The 19,636-nt window shown below is 48.4% G+C and overlaps 1 protein-coding gene across 1 annotated transcript in view; it reads right to left on the bottom strand.

The window, feature by feature from the left end:
• Window positions 1-19,636, bottom strand: part of CFAP47 (cilia and flagella associated protein 47) — a 286,241-nt gene that overhangs the window by 23,520 nt on the left and 243,085 nt on the right. Inside the window, exon 40 of the mRNA XM_008174468.4 lies at window positions 4,542-4,628. Within this exon, the coding sequence (XP_008172690.4) occupies window positions 4,542-4,628 (87 nt within the window). The remainder of the gene's footprint in view (window positions 1-4,541; window positions 4,629-19,636) is intronic.

Below are 19,636 nucleotides of genomic sequence, written 5' to 3'. Positions count from 1 at the left end.
TGATCAGAAACTTGTTTAGATCGCGCAGGTCCAAAATAGGACGGAGGCCTCCTTTTGCCTTGGGGATCAGGAAGTATCTGGAGTAGAATCCTTTTCCCCTCAGGTCTGTTGGGACCTCTTCTACTGCTCCAGCAGCGAGAAGGGTCTGAACCTCCTGCGTGAGAAGTTGCTCGTGAGAAGGGTCCCTGAAGAGGGACGGGGAAGGGGGATGGCAGGGAGGGGGCGAGGAAAACTGGAGGGTATAGCCCGCCTTCACTGTGCGCAGGACCCATTGGTCCGATGTTATGCGCGACCATGCCCGGTAGAAATGGGACAGGCGGTCTTTGAAAAACAGAGGAGGATCCGGTATGGAATATGGTACGCTGTCCTCGGGCATAGCTTCAAAAGCCTGGTTTATTCCCTGGCTGTGGCTTGCCCTGGCCGTGACTCTGGCCCTGGTTAGGCATATTGTTACGTCTCCGCCTGTTATCCCTGCCTCGACGACGGTACGGCTCGTGTCGGGGGCGAGGGTGGTATTGCCTTTGCGGTGGCTGGGGTTTAAAGGGCTTACGCTGCGTTACCGGAGTGTGCATACCCAACGACTTAAGGGTCGCTCGTGAGTCCTTAAGGCTATGTAGCCTGGCGTCCGTCTGGTCGGAAAACAAGCCCGAACCTTCAAACGGGAGGTCCTGCAGCGTGGTCTGCACCTCTGGCGGGAGACCTGAAGCCTGCAACCACGCCGAACGCCTCATCACGACTCCCGACGCAATTGTTCTAGCCGCAGCGTCGGCTGAGTTTAGTGCGGCCTGCAATGAGGTCTTGGCCACTGCCATTCCCTCATCCACCAGGGCCGTGAACTCCTGATGCGCGTCAGGTGGGAGGGAGTCCTTAAACTTGGCAACTGATGCCCAAGAGTTAAAATTGTGCCTGTTTAGAATCGCCTGCTGATTGGCGATCCTCAGTTGAAGGCCCCCAGATGAATAGACTTTCCTCCTGAATAAGTCCAATCTCTTAGCTTCCTTGCCCTTGGGAGCAGGAGCTTGCTGGCCATGCCGCTCTTTTTCGTTGATCGCCGAGACCACCAGCGAACAGGGGGACAGGTGTAGAAAGAGGAAGTCAAACCCTCTAGATGGGGCGAAGTATTTCCTCTCCACGCCTTTTGCAGTTGGCGCACTGGAGGCCGGTGTTTGCCACACCGTCTTATAGTTGGACTGTACTGTCCGTATAATCGGGAGAGCGACTCTGGAGGGGCCCTCTGGGCTCAGGATATCGACCATGGGGTCGTCCTGCTCTACAGTCTCCTCCGCTTGCAAGCCCAGATTGAGGGCTACCCGGCGAAGCAGGTCTTGGTGTGCCCGATGGTCAATCGGGGGAGGGCCGGACACCAGTGTGCCCGCTACCGCCTCGTCTGGCGAGGAGGAAGAGGTCGGGGCCTTCTGCCCATCCTCATTGTCCTGCAATCTGGCATCAGCCAGTTGTTCCTCTGCGGCCTGACCCACAGCGTGGGATTGGGACGGCACCGTACTCGGTGCCGAGTCCACTCCTTCCCGCTCCGGTGGTCTAGAGACCGTTGCCTCCCTATACGATGGCGGGCGGTGCCGCGGGGAGCGGGAGCGGTACCCGGATGGCCCAGATCTCGAGGCCCTCGATGGGGGCCCTTGCTGGTGGTAGGCCCAGGGTGTCCAGAATGGCCATTGGCTCGGTTGGCCCCATTGGGACTGACCGTAGTCCCTGCTGGCCTGTGACCTATGGGCATACCCGCCGTACCGGTCTGAGTCAGTCCCCGAGACCACGGACGGTGACCTGGAAGGCCACGGTGGAGCCGTAGGATGGTGCCGGTCCGGTTTTGGGGAGTAGTGCCTCCGCGACCAGGACCTGGAATAGCGCCTCGCCGACCTGGACCTGGAATGGTACCGGTGATCGCGGGACCGGGAACGGCTACGGCTGGTCGGCCTTGGGTAACGAACCGCCGACGCTTCGCGGTGCCGACTCGTGCTCGGTTGCTGAGTCGGTGCCGACCGCTTGTTGAAGCCCGACTGCTGCGGTGCTTCCTGCGCCGAGGGCAACCGGGAGTCCACCGAGGCGGAGCTCGACCGGGACCGGTTCCTGGAGCGGTGCCGAGACGGCGACCGTGATGGGCGCACCATCGCCGGCTTGCCTCTGCGCGGCAGCATCGGCGGAGCGCCCTCAGCGCGTGCCGGGGCCTCGACGGACAAAGCAATGAGGTCCTTAGCTGCCTCAAACGTGTCCGGAGTGGAGGGCTGTTCCACGAGCTCCTCCAGCCCTTCATCCTCACTCGACGCGCCCATCCCGGGGCTCGACGGGCCTTTCGGCGCCGGAGCCACTACCGGGGTCCGTGTTGGGGCCGTATCGGCCTTAGGGGCACTTGAGGTCTTTACTGGTGCCGCCCTCTTGTGCGGGGAGCGTCCTCGGGCCTTAGGTTGGCCCTTCGCTTTCGCCGGCGAAGACGATCGGCGTCGTGTATTTCCCCGCTGGGTTGGTGCCGCGGGCTTCGGGTGACCCGCCGGCGCCGGTTCCTGCACCGATGCCGGGGCGCTCCGCACGGAGGCAGACGGTGCCGTCGAAGTGGAGGGCTGTAATGCCGTCTCCATGAGCAGCTGCTTAAGGTGAATGTCCCTCTCTTTTTTAGTTCTGGGCTTAAAGGCCTTGCAGATCTTGCAGCGCTCTTTCTGGTGAGCCTCCCCCAGGCAACGGAGACACGAGGCGTGGGGGTCGCTCAATGGCATAGGCCTGCGGCACGTGGCACAAGCCTTGAAGCCTTGGGCGTGTGGCATACCCCGCCGCCCAGGGCCGGTGCCGGGGCTGAACAAACAACCACGGCAGGAACTTTAAGTACCCTAATGAGTTGTTAACTACTGGCTCAACACTACTACAAACTAACTGATAACTGCTAGATAACACTAATGACTATTGCTAAGGGACACTCTCAGACGAGAGACAGAGTTGTTCCAACGCCGCCACGGATGGTAAGAAGGAACTGGAGGGGTCGGGTCGGCAGGGATATATATACCCTGGAGCGGGGCGCCGCTCTGGCGGGAAGGAGGGGGCCCTGCCGGCCCGACGGGAGCCGCTAAGGGAAAAAGTTTCCGACGTCCGTGCACGCGGCGCGCGTACACCTAATGTGTAATGGACGTGAACAATCACTCGAAGAAGAACCTTCAGTTACACTGTTTGTAGTTTACATGTTATTATCATAAAGAAACTTAGAATCATGAATATGTCTTCTGAATAAATTAAATGAACCATGTACTGACAGGAAGATAAATAATAATAGGCCTTCTGTATAGCTAGCTTCCATAATATGTGAATGGGACATTTTACTGCCAAGAATACTTAGAAAGCAAACTGAACATTTCAAATTATATTTCATTCTACGATTTGAAAAGTAATGTTCTTAACCATAAGTAATTCTAAATCTCTTGGCAAGTTAAGAGTATTGCTTCATATGTCTGTAGTAGTTCCTCTGCTGTGCCAAGACAGTCATTTGTACAGGGTCCACAAGTGTCAACCCTCTTTTCTATCTTCTCCTTACTTGTATCAGTGACTATCAATCTTGGTGATACTCATCAGTCTCCCTCACACATACAATAACTTCTTCCTGTTCCACCTCTTTTGTCTTGACAAATAAACTTGTGGATATTTGTTTCACCTCCTGTCAGCTACAGATGGTGAAGACAGAAGTACTACTTTTAGGCAAGATGAGAATCCTTAGACATAGCACTTTCTTTCAACATTCTTCCTTCACTCAGATTGTAACTTGCCTCTATCATCTACTCTAGGCCATTTTTACCAGCATAGTCATCCTGACCTTGTATGAGGTGTGGAAGGAGAAAAGTTCATCAGAAAATCTGTCTACAGTTACCTACGTAATAACGGCTGTGCATATAACTGCCTCAACTTAGATCTCTGCATTTGCATTAATCTCTTCTCATCTTCATTTTTGAAACTCCATAGTTTATGTCCTCCTAAAGATATAGAATTTAAAACTCTAGCATGTGCAGAATTTTGTCACCTGCCTTTTCACATGCTAAAAAAAATGAGAAGATCTCACCCCCTTCTGAAACAGCTTCAGCCTGTTCAGTTCAGGACCCAATTCAATCCAAAAGAACTTTTCCTTGTTTTTAAGCCTCCAAATGAATAAAATGTCACGAAGGCAGACTGGTTCCTCTCCCCACTTCCTCCACTCATTTAGCACTATTGTCCTCTCTGTCCTTTCACACATCACCACTTTAGCTCTAATATTTACCTGTTCTGCTGTTTCTTCCTACCACTGAAGTCCACCTTTTCCCTTATCTCCCATACTTAACAAATTTTCATCTCTTCAGATCTTAATTTAAAAATATATATTTTTCCAATGCCTCTGACAATATTATTTCATTTATAAAATGTCTTTTCATAAATGTTATGTAATTTTTATCATATGCCAAAGTCACATTTTGTAATTCTTGAAAGTTTAGGGATACAGATTTATATAATATGTTATACAAATAAAGTTGTATTACACGACAATGTACAATCAGTAACTGAATTTTAAAACCTACCTGTGTGTTTTGCCTTGCTTTATTTGGCTGGCTTGATGCAATTGCTCAGGTACAGTTAAGTAAGTTGTAGATTCCACTAAAATAACCCTGGAAAAAAAGCAAACATGCATTCTTACTGTACATATTATTTACAAAATGAAAGTTTATTACTTTATCTAAAAATCTGAAACAAAGTCCTGGTAAAGAAAATTATTATTGTCCTCATGTTGGAAAACTTAAAAAGTACACTAAACTGCAAAAATATAAGGGACAAGAAGTTCTTTTTTTTTTTTCAAAATTATGAATCAAGTTTCAAATTCACAAAAATTCCAAGACACTTCTCAAAACTTAAGCCACAATTAACTTCTTTGTCATTTAATAATAGGAAAAAATGGTTACTAACCTTTCCATAACTGTTACTCCTCAAGGGATGTTGTGCATTTCCGTTCCACTGGTAGGTGAGTGCATGACGTGTTCACAGTTGTCGGAGATTTTTTCCCTTAGTGGTACCTGTTGGGGAGGCTCAAATTCCCTCTGCTGCCACATGCCATTGCCTTCAGGTATAAAGGGGGGAACCACCCCAACTCCCTTCAGTTCCTTCTTATGATAGAGAGAGGTAGGAGGGCAGGTTGTGGTATGGACACATGCAGCACATCTTGAACAACAACAATTACAGAAAGGTTAGTTACCATTTTTTTCTTCTTCAAGTGGTTGCATATGTCCATTCCAATGTAGGTGGCTCACAAGCAATCCGGTCTGCAGGTGGACTTGGAGTCTACCTGAACAGTGATTGTAGAATAAGATGCCCAAATCTGGCATCGTTCCTGGACAGATAGCAATAGTATAATAATGGGCAAACATGTGCACTGACTAAGTCGCCACTTTGCAAATGTCCAGAATAGGTACTTGTACTAGGAAAGCTGTGGATGCTGTGTGTTATCTAGTCCAATAGATACAGTGACCATTTGTGGTGATCGGTAAAGGACCTGCTCAACTGATCTGTTAGTGTATTCTACATCCCTGGAAGGTAAGCAGCCCTGAAATGGAGATGGCGATGCAGAATTCCCAAAGGAGAATCACCTCCTGGCACAATCAAATAGACTAGGCTTCTCCCTGCCTGTTCACATAAAACAAAGTTGCTGTGTTGTCTGTTAATACTAGCAGATTTTTTTCCCTTGATAAGTGGAAGGAAGGTCAAATGAGCTAGATGAACAGTTCGCAATTTCCTGACATTCATATGCCTCTTCAAATCTTGGGCAGACCAAAGACCCTGAGTCTGCAGGAACCCAATGTGGGATCCCCAACCCAGGGCCAATGCATCTGGGCCTAAAGTGAAGGCTAGTTGTGGCGAAGCAAAGGGGACCACCATACAGACTCTCAAAGGGTCCAGTCACCAGTCCAGAGAGGACAAGATTAGCATTGGTACTCAAACCTAGACTATGATGGCTCAGGGAATACAAAGAAGATAGCCATCCTTGCAACTATCTGAGGTGCCCTTTGGTGTGCTGCACTACCTACCTACACACCACCATGTGCACTAGGAGCCTGAGGCAGCTGCATACTGTGGTGACAGGATGAGCTTTTAGTTTCAGAACCAAGCCCCACAGCACGTCTAACCTCAATTGCTGTAGAAAATCTTTGACCTTCATAGAGTACAGGACCACTCCAATAAATTCTATTCTCTGGACTCGTTTCAGAAATGTTTTGTCCACACTAACTAGGAGCCCCAGCATAGCAAAGGTAGATTGAATAATGGCTACACTTTTTAGTGTAGGAACTATGGACCGCAAGTCCCCAATAAAGGATGTATGTCCTGCCTAGGCTGGGACACAGGACCCAATCTCTGAGTCTGAAGAGGATGAACAATCTGAGTCTTCTGATAATGGGACAATAGAACCCCCATTGGTACTGGAGACTGACAGCCAGAACCCAGAGATGGAGATACTGGAGAAATCATAGCTGGATTCCATCTCAACTGTACGGTCTTCCAAGGTAAGAAAGTATAGTGGCATCAGTACCACATGCTTCAGAGGAGCCAGAGTAGGGTTCCTAGGCACCTGTACCAGCTGATATCCTTCCTGCACTGCTGGAAAAACCAGCACCAAAAGGTTAAGTAGCTCTCTAGGAGCCGCATGTGCCTCTGGTGTTGACAGTGCCAGAAATGCTTCTTGGCCCTGAGACACTGAAAGATAGCCTGAAGATGCTGTAGTAGGCACTTCAGAGGTCAGTCTTGACAGCTCCGGCACAGGTTCTCGAGTTGACTACCCCATTTTAGCTGAAGTATGCTTCATGGAGGGTCTCCTTTCAAATGACCCTCTCAGGTCTCTTGCCTCTAGAAGGCTTCAGTACTGGGGATCTTGACAAGTGAGATACCAAGTTGTGTGCTTCTTCCTCAGCACCAGCGATAGTGACTGAGCTCTCAACTCAGATAACTTTGGTGGAGCACTCTGTACCGATGCTGACATACCCAGTGCCCGTTGCAAACTGGACAGGTCCAAAGGAGGACAGAGCACCACCTCCATAAGAATACACTTAAGCCCAGCCGCTTTTTCCTTTGTTGAGCAAGGCTTAAATCCTTTAAAAATGTGACATTTGTCACACACCTGGGGTTCCTCCAAGCACTTAAGGCAGTTGGGGTGTGGAACGCTCACTGGCATTGGTTTGCTACATGAGCAACATGATTTAAAACCCCAGAGACCGAGGCATCATTCTGACACCGGTACCAGTACTGAAAACTGAACTGGTCATTTATGACCTAAAAACTAAACCCTATAATTAACCATCACCTGAAACTCTAACTACGAGATTACTTTAAGTAAAAATGGGTATATTTTACTAGGAATGAGAGAAGAACTTGCAGTTACAAGTCTGTAATCACTCCAACAACCATCATGGGCAGTAAGAAGGAACCGAGTGGGGTGGGGGTGCTCCATCCTTTATACCTGCATGCAGTGGCATGTGGCAGCAGAGGGCACTCAAGCCGCCCCGACAGATACTGGTGGAGGGGGGAAAAAAATCTCTGATAACCATACACTGGACACACACACTCACCTCGAGTGGAATGGACATGTGCAATCACTCAAAGAACAACCTAATTGGAGCCATCTATTCAAGGAGCAAGTATATTATGAATTACCAAAACTATTACTTTATCTAGATGACAGTTCAATTTGGAGTCTTTACTGAAAATTGATGAAGAAATACTTTTCCAATGACATATGGCATAACCTTCAACCTATCGTTAGCCATAGTAAAGAAAATAAACATCTGAAGATTCAGCAACATCCCACAGCTTAATAGAACTGAGGTATTAATATTAAAATAGGAACTATTTTTTCCTAAAATTTTACATATCCAGAGACTAATTCCATACTGAATGAAATGAAACATCCAACTGTCTCTTCTCATTAATGTAACATTCAAGTAACTATGAGTAAGGCTGCAAGTGGGTCACGGATCCTGTGACTTTCCGTGACCTCCGTGACTTCTGCAGTGGCTGGTGCTGGCTCAGGGGCTCTGTGCCTAGCGCTGCCCAGCCCCACCCCAGCAGTTCCCATTGGCTGCGGTTCCACCCCCAATCTCTCCAGTACCTTAAGTAAACCCTTTCCCAGAGATCCAACCTTGTGGGTACTCTGAATTTACAATTCAGCTCTTCAGGGAAACAGGATAGTGAATGCAGGACTGTCTCATGGGTTTGTAAGAGCTTCAAAAAACACTCACTCTTTACTTTAGTGAGACAAGAATTATGCAGACCTAGACAAAACTAAAAATACCTTTTTGCATTTCCCTGCTTCAATTTCCTCACTACTCAAACAATCTCTGGGCTTTCTGGGGTGTTCAGGGTCCCCCTTACTGAACATGACTTCTCCTCTGAATCATTAATCTGTCTCTTTCCTCTGCAGCCAATTTCCTTCTGCTCTCTCTCCAAAGTGGCCAGCGAAAGACCTTCTCTTTTACAGCTTCCTCTTTGGTGAGGTGACCCTCTGATCAGTTTAGTTAAGAGATTGAAGTCCTTTACCAGGTAATAGTTTGCTTAGTTACTTTTTCCCTGGAGTTCAAACTGAGAAACTGGTATGCCCTGGGTAGAGAAGCTCTTTGTTCGAAGATGCATCATTTGAATGGATGATCATCAAAGTTTAATGACCCTCTATTGTTATCCCTGTGCCAGGTACAAGAATTTATCCTGTCACTTCCTGGGGGTTTTAGCTCTCAATATGGAGGCAACAGACAGCAGAGAAGGCAAACAAGCTCCACATTCAAACTAGGATTTGCAATTTGACCCAGATACGCAGAGAGCCTCCAATATCAACCAGTATTCCCCTAAGTAGTCACACTGACCATGACAGATATTACTCCAAGTGAGTAAGGGTAGCAGAACCTGGACTAAATATATTGATGCAGCTCCAGCTCTCCCTGAGTCTATGTCTACAGAGCCCTGTGGTTTGGACTAGGGGGACGTAAATTGCAGCACACACTTAACTCCCCCATGTGGGTGTGAACTAAAAGGTACATAGTTCACATTTATGTAGTTCTCTTTAAACGGCAATTCACACCATCACAGTCCAAACTGTGGGGCGATGCAGACAAGCCATCAGCATAGGCACTTATATAACTGGAGCCAGTTAAAACAATACTCCACATTGTGGTCTCAAATCATCATTTCACTGGCCTTTGGGAGTTTTGGCCTGATCAAACTTTCACTGTTCATCTTTGATGAGCTAATATGACCCCTATCTATGCAAAGCATGTTTGATAATGTTTTAAACTTGGATGTGTAAAATTAGAGATGGAGTTAGGTACCTAAGTAAAAGAGGCCTGATGTGCTCAGTAATCCATGGCTCTCAGTGAAGCCAAAGACAGTGGTGAACCATCAGCCCCTCTGAAAATCAGGCCACATTTATCTACATGCCTAAAAAGGATTGACACACCTAATTTTAGGCACCCTAACTTTGGGTGAGGTGCTTAAACTGCTCTTGCTTGTTTAAGGAGCTAATGCACCCTGCATTTGCTGATGAGACAAAGTTCAAATGCCCCCTGTTGAAAAAGACAGTCTGACCAAATCTCTGGGAGTAGGTACCAATATTCTGTCTTCTTGAGGCACCATAGCACACTCTCAAGACAATGTCATGAAAGGAGGAGGATAGACATGACAGTCAATTCAGGTTTCCCGTCACCAAGTATATGGATATCTCTAGAGTAGAAGAGAGATCTACAGCTCTCCTGGATGGTCAACTCAATTGGGAAGCTACTGGGTATACTGCTATTTGAACCTTAATGCTTCCCAGAGAAAAGGCAGAGACACAACTGGTTGTCAGACATTTGCTCACTAAATCATCTATGGACATTGAATAACTGCTCAAGAAAGGCAACAGTTACAGCAGTCATCAATGTCCTCCCAGTAATGGACAGAAGTCAGGTGCCTCTGGTGACTTTTTAAAGTAGTTGTTTTTTTTTAAATGAGGTCATACCCCTATATTTTATACGAATTAGGGTTGTCGATTAATCGCAGCTAACTCACACGATTAACTGAAAAAAATTGTCACAATTAATAAAATTAATCGTGATTAATCGCAGTTTTAATCCCACTCTTAAACAATAGAATATCAATTGAAATTTATTAAATATTTTGGATGCTTTCTACATTTTCAAATATATTGATTTCAATTACAACACAGAAGACAAAGTGTACAGTGCTCACTTTATTATTTTTATTGCAAATATTTGTACTGTAAAAATGATGAAAATGGTAGGAGGTGAATTGAAAAATACAAGTACTGTAGTGCAATCTCTTTATCATGAAACTGCAACTTACAAATGTAGATTGTTTTTTGTTACATAACTGCACTTAAACAAAACAATGTAAAACTTTAGAGACTACAATCCACTCAGTCCTACTTCTTGTTCAGCCAATCTCTAAGAAAAACAAGTTGTTTACATTTATGGTAGATAATGCTACCCACCTCTTAATTACAATGTCACCTGAAAAGAGAACAGGTGTTTGCGTGGCATTGTTATAGCCAGCTGTGACGTTGCACCCCATAATGCTTTATGGAAATACGCTTATGAATGTATATATGACGTAACTGGAATATGTTTTGTGCTACATATGCCATGTAATATATCTCTGCAAAGTTTATGCTCTGCTGAATATATTCATCCTATTTGTATGCATGTATCATTTTTGGATTCGAAGTTATGAATATTGGCTGTGTACTTGTTTGATTTTAAGTAGCCTTAGTAAGGCATTTGGTCAGCTTCTTAAGAAAGGAATTTGCAAGTTAAGTGCCCAATCAAGAAACACTTAATGGACAAGGGAACCTTGGAAGACTCCAATCCACATAAGAAGTCTACCTGGGGACATTCAAAGTAGCATGTAAATAATGGCTGCCACTCGTAAGGAACTGTGTCATGCATGGACCTGTGACTTGCCCATGCGACTCCAAAACTCCATCTTGGAGCTGGATTCCGCATAGGAGAGAGGAAGGGGTCTCCACCCACAAGAGAGTCTATTTAAGCCCCTGGGAGACTCCTCCATTTTGTTTTCTGCTGGCTCAAGATATATCCTTTGGGAGTGGAGAGGCTACCTGAAAGAAACTAGAACGAAGGACAATAACCACAGGGGGTGAGTGATTGCTGGACAAAGCCTAGAAGGAGGCTAGTCTGTAGAAGAAACTTATTGGAACATCTCTGAGGGTGAGATTTCATCTATAATCATTTTCTTAGTGTATTAGGTTTAGACTTGCGTGTTTTATTTTATTTTGCTTGGTAATTCACTTTGTTTTGTCTGTTATTACTTGGAACCACTTAAATCCTACTTTGTATTTAATAAAATCACTTTTTACTTATTAATTAACCCAGAGTATGTATTAATACCTGGAGGAGGCAAACCGCTGTGCATCTCTCTCCATCAGTGTTATAGAGGGCAAACAATTTATGAGTTTATAAAGGTTATACAGGGTAAAACAGATTTATTTGGGGTTTGGATCCCATTGGGAGCTGGGTACCTGAGTGTTGGAGACAGGAGCACTTCTTAAACTGTTTTCAGTTAAGCCTCCAGTTTGTGGGATGTAGCAGGCTAACGTGTCTGGCTCAAACAAGGCAAGGTTTTGAAGTCCCAAGCTGCCAGGGAAAACGGGCTCAGAGGTAGTCTCAGCACATCAGTTGGCAGTCCCAAGGGGGTTTCTGTGATCTAACCTGTCACACCGGCGCCGCGAGATATTTACATGCCAGATGTGCTAAAGTTTCATATGCCTCTTCGTGCTTCAGCCACTGTTCCAGAGGACATGCTTCCATACTGATGACGCGCGTTTAAAAAAAATGTTAATTAAATTTGTGACTGAATTCGTTGGGGGAGAATTGTATGTCTCCTGCTGTTTTACTCACATTCTGCCATATATTTCATGCTATAGCAGTCTCGGATGATGACCCAGCACATGTTCATTTTAAGAACATTTTCACTGCAGATTTGACAAAACGCAAAGAAGGTACCAATGTGAGATTTCTAAAGATAGCTACAGCACTCTACCCAAGGTTTAAGAATCTGAAGTACCTTCCAAAATCTGAGAGGGATGAGGTGTGGAGCATGCTTTCAGAAATCTTAAAAGAGCAACACTCTGATGCAGAAACTACAGAACTGAACCACCAAAAAGAAAAATCAACCTTCTGCTGATGGCATCTGACTTGGATGATGAAAATGAACATGCGTCGATCCACACTGCTTTGGATCATTATTGAGCAGAACCTATCATCAGCATGGACACATGTCCTCTGGAATGGTGGCTGAAGCATGAAAGGACATCTGAATCGTTAGCGCATCTGGCACGTAAATAACTTGGGATGCCGGCTACAACAGTGCCGTGTGAACACCTGTTCTCACTTTCAGGTGACAGTGTAAACAAGAAGTGGGCAACATTACCTTCTGCAAATATAAACAAACTTATTTGTCTGAGTGACTGGCTGAACAAGAAGTAGGACTGAGTGGACTTGTACGCTCTAAAGTTTTACATTGTTTTATTTTTTAATGCAGGTTTTTTTGTACATAATTCTACATCTGTAAATTCAACTGTCATGATAAAGAGATTACACTACAGTACTTGCATTAGGTGAATTGAAAAATACTATTTCTTGTTTTTACAGTGCAAATATTTGTAATAAAAAATAAATATGTCAGCACTGTACACTTTGTATTCTGTGTTGTAACTGAAATCAGTATATTTGAAAATGTAGAAGACATCAAAAAATTTAAATAAATGGAATTCTATTATTGTTTAACAGCGCGATTAATCACGATCAATTTTTTTAATCGCCTGATTAATCGTGATTAATTTTTTTAATCACTTGACAGCCTTAATACAAATCAAACTAAATTATACCCATTTGCACAGTACATTCATCTGCTGCATTAAACTTAGACTTCTTGTTTTCTGTTGTCATAAAACTCTTTCCCATTTTTGTGAAAGAAAACAAATAAAAATAACAAAATAATCTCAGATCACTAAAATCATCACCCCATTTGTCTATCACTCAATGTTTATGCTCTTGTATCCTTTTTGGCCCTTGTTTGTCTACATTTTTCTCTGAAATATTGGAAAGTCTCTCTAATTTACTAATTAATTAATGTATGACTCTATGAAAATATAGGAAAATATCTGACTTCACCCCTAAAAAACCTTTAGCAGTTTCTCTTCTTTCTTTTCCTAGAAGACTCTTGCCGACCCAGCACCCCCTCAGTTCCCTCTTGCCGGCTACTCTGACAGAGGGGAAGGAGGGCGGGTTTGGAATGGATATGAGCAACACATCTCGAAGAACAACAGTTACAAAGGTGAGTAACCATCTTTTCTTCTTCGAGTGCTTGCTCATATCGATTCCACTAGGTGACTCCCAAGCCTTACCTAGTTAGAAGTCGCGGAATGGAGGACCGCTGAACCGAATGCAGCATCACCCCTGGACTGCTGCACTATGGCACAGTGGGAAGCGAAGGTGTGCACGGATGACCAAGTTGCTGCCCCACAGATCTCCTGTATGGCACATGAGCCAGAAAGGCGGAGGACGAAGCTTGAGCCCGAGTAGAATGGGCAGTGAGGCGGGTAGTTGGGACACCAGCCAAGTCATAGCATCCACGGATACATGATGTAATCCATGTGAGGGCCCGAAGTTCCAACACTCGTCTCGCCGAGGTGATAGTGATGAGGAAAGCTGTTTTCCAGGAAAGGTACAGAAGCGAGCAGGTGGCCATCGGCTTGAACGGGGCACCCACGAGTTTAGATAGGACCAGATTGAAGTCCCACATAGGGGCCGGATGTCAAATTTGCAGGTACAGACGTTCCAAACCCTTGAGAAACCTACTGACCATGGGATTGGAGAAAACCGAGTGCCCATTTTCGCCAGGGTGGAAGGCTGAAATCGCTGCTAGGTGTACTCTGATGTATAAGACAGCTAGGCCTTGCTGTTTCAGGGACCAGAGATAATCTAGGATGGTAGGTACTGGCACCTCCAGAGGGACAGTATTGCCCAGGGCACACCAGCAGGAGAAGCACTTCTATTTGGCCAGGTATGTGGACCTAGTAGAGGGCTTTCTGCTATCCAAGAGTACTTGCTGCACTGAGCGGAAACAACGCAGCTCAGATTGAGTTAGCCATGCAGCATCCATGCTGTGAGATGGAGGGACTGCAGGTCTGGGTGACATAACCTGCCGGGCTCCTGAGTGATCAGTTTCGGCCACAAAGGTAGAGGAATTGGTTTGGTCACCAACAGATCGAGGAGTGTGGTGTACCAATGTTGTCTGGGCCACGCCGGAGCGATCAAGATTAAGTGGGCCTTGTCTCTGCGTAACTTGAGAAGGACCTTGTGGACCAATGGGAATGGAGGAAAGGCATAGAGCAGGTGGTCTTTCCACGGTATCAGGAAGGCGTCTGACAGGGAGCCCGGGGAGCGCCCCTGGAAAAAGCAGAACACCTGGCACTTCCGATTTCTCGCGAGAGGCGGAAAGATCTATGTGGGGAAATCCCCACTTCCAGAAAACAGAATGGGTAACGTCCGGACGTATTGACCACTCATGAGCCAGGAAGGACCTGCTGAGGCGATCTGCCAAGGTGTTCTGGACTCCTGGGAGAAACGATGCCACCAGGTCGATTGAGTGGGCTATGCAGAATTCCCACAGGTGTATGGCTTCCTGACAGAGGAGGGACAACCACGGTCTGCCTTACTTGTTGATGTAAAACATGGCCGTTGTGTTGTCTGTGAAGATTGTGACACAACGGCCCTGAAGGTCCTGACACGCCAGGCAGTAGGCACCTGACACGCGGAATACCTGACACGCCAGGCAGTAGGCACACCCTGGTGAGATTCGAGTCTATTCTTTGGGTTGGCTGCAAAGTGGACTTTTCGGTGTTGAGCAGCAGGCCCAGTTGCCTGAACAAGCTCATGACGAACCGAAGATGAGATCGCACCTATAGCTCAGAACGACTCCGAATGAGCCAGTCATCGAGGTACAGAAACACTTGGATCCAATGTCGGCAGAGCAAGGCCGCTACGATGGTCATACACTTTGTGAAGATCCTTGGTGCTGTGGACAGGCTGAAGGGAAGGACGGTAAATGGGAAATGCTGTTGGTTGACCTCAAAGCGAAGGAATCGCCTGTGCGGCGGGTAAATTGCTATGTGGAAGTACGCGTCCTTCATGTCGAGGGCGACGTACCAGGATCCAGGGAAGGGATAATGGTCCCCAGGGAAACCATGCGGAACTTCAACTTTACCATGAATTTGTTGAGTCCGTGCAGGTCCAGGATGGGTCAAAGTCCTCCCTTTGCCTTGGGGATTAGGAAGTAACAGGAGTAAAAACCCCTGCCCCTCAAATCCTTTGGGACTTCTTCCACTTCTCCGATAGACAGGAGCGCCTGTACCTCCTGTAAGAGGAGTTGCTCGTGAGAGGGGTCCCTCAAGAGGGATGGGGAGGGAGGGGGGGGGGCGAAACAAACTGAAGCTGGTATCCAGTTTCCACTGTGCGTAGGACCCAGTGATCTGACATTATGCGGGACCACACAGGGAGGAAATAGGAGAGGCGGTTGAAGAAAGGCGGAAAAGGATCCTTCAAGGAGACTGGTGTTCCGTCCTCGGGCGCACCTTCAAAAGTTTTGCTTGAGCCCCACCGATGGTTTTGGGGGGCCCTGATTCTGGCGTGATTGAGGACCAGATTGTCTCCTCCTACTACTGTGGCCACGCCTTCTAGTGAAGTCCTGCCGCGGTTGAGGGTTAGGGTAGGTGTGCTGCGGTTGGGGCCAGAAGGGCCTAAGTTGCGTCACCGGGGTATGCATGCCCAATGAGCACATGATGGCCTGGTTGTCCTTCAGACTCTGAAGTCTGGGGTCAGTTTTGTCTGAGAATAGCCCCTGTCCATCAAAGGGCAGGTCTTGAATAGTCTGCTGTAGCTCCAGTGGAAGACCGGACACTTGCAGCCATGAAATGCGGCACATAGCCACGCCCGAGGCTAGAGTCCTAGCCACCGAGTCCACCGCATCTAAAGACGCCTGCAGGGATGTCCTCGCTAATTTCTTGCCCTCTTCTAGCAAGGCCCCAAACTCCTTCCTGGACTCCAGAGGAACCAACTCCTTGAACTTCTCCATCAAGTTCCAGGTGTTATCATTATAACGGCTCAAGAGGGCCTGCTGGTTGGCTACCCTGGGCTGCAGGCCACCAGTTCAATATATCTTGCGCCCAAATAAATCCAGGCATCTAGTGTCCTTGGACTTAGGGGCGGGTGCTTGCTGGCTGTGTCTCTCCCTCTCGTTCACAGACTGTACAATGAGGGAGCAAGGTTGGGGGTGAACATACAAATGTTCATAGTCCTTAGAGGGCACCAAGTATTTCCTCTCCAACCTTCTGGCCGGGGGAGGAATAGACACTGGGGACTGCCAGATCGTATTGGCATTAGCCTAGATGGTCAGAATAAACGGCAAGGCTACACGTGTGGGGGCAGTGACCGATAAAATGTCCACCACAGGATCCTCAGCTTCCACCACCTCCTCCACCTGGAGGTTCATGTTCTGTGCCACCCTACGTAGCAATTCCTAGTGTGCACGAAGATCAATAGGCGGTGGGCCAGAGGAGGATGTGCCTGCTACAGCCTCGTCAGGCGAGGATGAGGAGGACACCCCCGGGATTAGTGGAAGGGGAAGGTCTGTTTGTGGAGGGTCCGGTTGCCCTAGGTCCACCACGCTAGGGGCATGGGCCTGATCTGATGGCAGGGCAGTCGCCTCCGAGGCTACCGGGGGAGGGCGGCTCACAGTGGCCTCCAGTACCCGGGGCTCCGAATGAGCAGAGTGAGAAGAGCCCGAAGGGACACCTTGGGCTTGGGCCCTGGACGCGGTAGCCACTCCCCGCTTGGAACGACGTTGAATTTGGTCATGAAGGCCAAAGCGGGGCTGAACGCACATGCTGCGTTGCACCGTCCCACTCTGTCGCTCCGCGCCTGGGAGACGGGGACCGGTGCCAGGGTCTCGGGCGGTACTGGGATCAGGATCGGGACTGACGGTCATAACGGTGCCAGGAGGCTGATCTAGATCTCGACGAAGACCTACGGCCCAGGCGGTGCCGGGATCGGCTGAGAGACGATCAGTGTCGGGACCGGTGCCGGGAGCTGGACCGGTACCAATCATACCGGGAGGGAGACCTTCGTGAGGTGGAGCGGCGCTACGAGTATGACCGGCGCCGAGATAGGGAACGGTGCCGGGACTGCAAGCGGTGCCGAGACCATCGGTGGGATCGGAACCGCGACCTGGAATGTGACCGAGATCGGTGCAGAGCTGTCTCGCTCTGCAATGGAGGTCGCATGAAGGCGGGCTTCCCTATGGATGGGACAGTCCACACCAGCGGTGCTAGAGGGTGAGACGGTCCAGGCTCAGTCAGCGTGATCAGGTCGCAAGCAGTGGAGAAGGTCTCTGAGTGGATGGCAGGCTGAACTCTACCACGGTGTGCACCGGGGAGCTTGTGTGCACCGGACTCAATGGCGCTTGCGGCGCTGGAATAGACAGTGCCGGAGTTGGACCCTTCATGGGGCGGTCCGGTACAGGCTGTTGTTCCAATGGGGGCACAGGCGATACCTGCAACTGTACAGGAGCAGCAGGTGGTTTGTGCTGCTTCTTGGGCAGCAGAGACAGCGAGCGATGTCGTGTCTGTACCAGTGCCGGAGACGTCCGGTGCCGAGAGTCTTTGCTGGTGCTGGGTTGTTCCGGTGCTGGAGGCGTGCTTCGGACCAATGGCGCCTGATCTGCGCGTGATGCTGAGGGCACCGGGTTAAGTGCCGCTTCCATTAGGAGCTGTTTTAAATGAAAGTCCCGCTCCCTTTTTGTCCGAGGCTTGAAAGCCTTACAAATGCGGCACTTATCTGGTTGATGGGATTCCCCCAGGCACTTCAAGCAGGAGTTGTGGGGGTCTCCCATAGGCATCGGCTTGAGACAGGCCAAGCAGGGCTTGAAACCCAGAGACCTAGGCATGGGCCCTGGTACCGGGAAGGAGGGAAGGGGATAAACCCCGTTTCCTCCAAGTACGATCTACACTATCAACAAAACTTACTATTAAGTACACTATAACTGTAAAAACTATTAAAAACTACACTAAACAATTATCTACAGTACGAGTAAAGAGCTACGGAGGTGGAGACAGGGCCGGCTCCAGGCACCAGCCCACCAAGCTTGTGCTTGGGGCGGCACCTGGAGGGGGGCGGCGCGGTGCTCCGGCCGCCGGGGAGAGTGGGGCCACGGCCGGGGCTCGCCGCCCTCCCCCCGGCGCTCTGGCCACCAGGGACAGCGGACCCGCGGCGGGCTCGCCGCCGGGGACAGCGAACCCGCGGCGTGCTCGCCGCCCTCCCCCCGGCGCTCTGGCCACCGGGGAGAGCGGAGCCCCGGTCGGGGCTCGCCGGGGACAGTGGAGCCGCGGCGGGCTCTCTGCCCTCCCCCCGGCGCTTTGGCCACCAGGGAGAGCGGAGCCCCGGCCGGGGCTCGCTGCCCTCCCCTCAGGGCTCCGGCCACCCTCCCCTGCCGCGCTGGGTGGGGGGGGGCGGCCGGAGGCTTTTTTGCCTGGGGCGGCAAAAAAGCCAGAGCCGGCCCTGGGTGGAGATCAGCGATGCCGTGCTCCACAGTTCCAACGACCATCACGGGCAGTAAGAGGGAACTGAGAGGGGGCTGGGTCGGCAGGGGCATATATCCGGCACCGTAAGGGCGCCACTCCAGGGGACGCCTCAGCCGACCCACCGAGTGTTGCTAGGGTAAAAATCTTCCGACGATCGTGCACGCAGCGCACGCACACCTATTGGAATCGATATGAGCAAGCATTAGAAGAAGAACTAAACTAATTCATCTGACCCCCCCCTTAGGTAGTTCAGGTCAAAGCACAATGGTGGGGCAGTGAAAGCAACTTTACAAGCTGCTACGATTCTGGATCTAGTTTTCAAGTATGTAAAATGCTGTTACAAGGAGGAGGAAGAAAAATTGTTCTTCTTAACCTCTGAGGATAGGACAAGAAGCAATGGGCTTAACTTGCAGAAAGGGAGGTTTAGGTTGGACATTAGGAAAAACTTCCTAACTGTCAGGGTGGTTAAGCACTGGAATAAATTGCCCAGGGAGGTTGTGGAATCTCCATCATTGGAGATTTTTAAGAGCAGGTTAGACAAATACCTGTCAGGAATGGTCTAGATAATACTTAGTCCTGTCATGAGTGCAGGGGACTGGACTAGATGACCTCTCGAGGTCCCTTCAAGTCCTATGATTCTATTTTGTGGATAAACAGAGGACTTCCATCCTCAGGACTGTCAACCTAGCAAACATTAAACAAACATTAAATTCACTTAACCCCCCCCCCCCCCCTGAAAATAAAACAGCGATGAATTAACATGAATGAGTACCAGTCACGTAACAAAAAAGCACACTGACAAATTTCCATCAATCTTACCCACCAATGAGGGTACTTTGTAATTCCTGGGATTTTATGGCATATCTCATTTTAGCCTATCATATATGAAATTACAAGGAGGCAATGTGTGTATTAAACAGGCTATCATTAAGAGAAGCCAGAAATAATACTGAAAACTGTTTTGTGTTCTGTGCTCTTAAATACAAATTAATT

Source organism: Chrysemys picta, chromosome 1 (genome assembly GCF_011386835.1).
Source record: "Chrysemys picta bellii isolate R12L10 chromosome 1, ASM1138683v2, whole genome shotgun sequence".
NCBI classification, from domain to species: Eukaryota; Metazoa; Chordata; order Testudines; family Emydidae; genus Chrysemys; species Chrysemys picta.
This window is presented reverse-complemented; position numbering and strand designations above follow the sequence as displayed.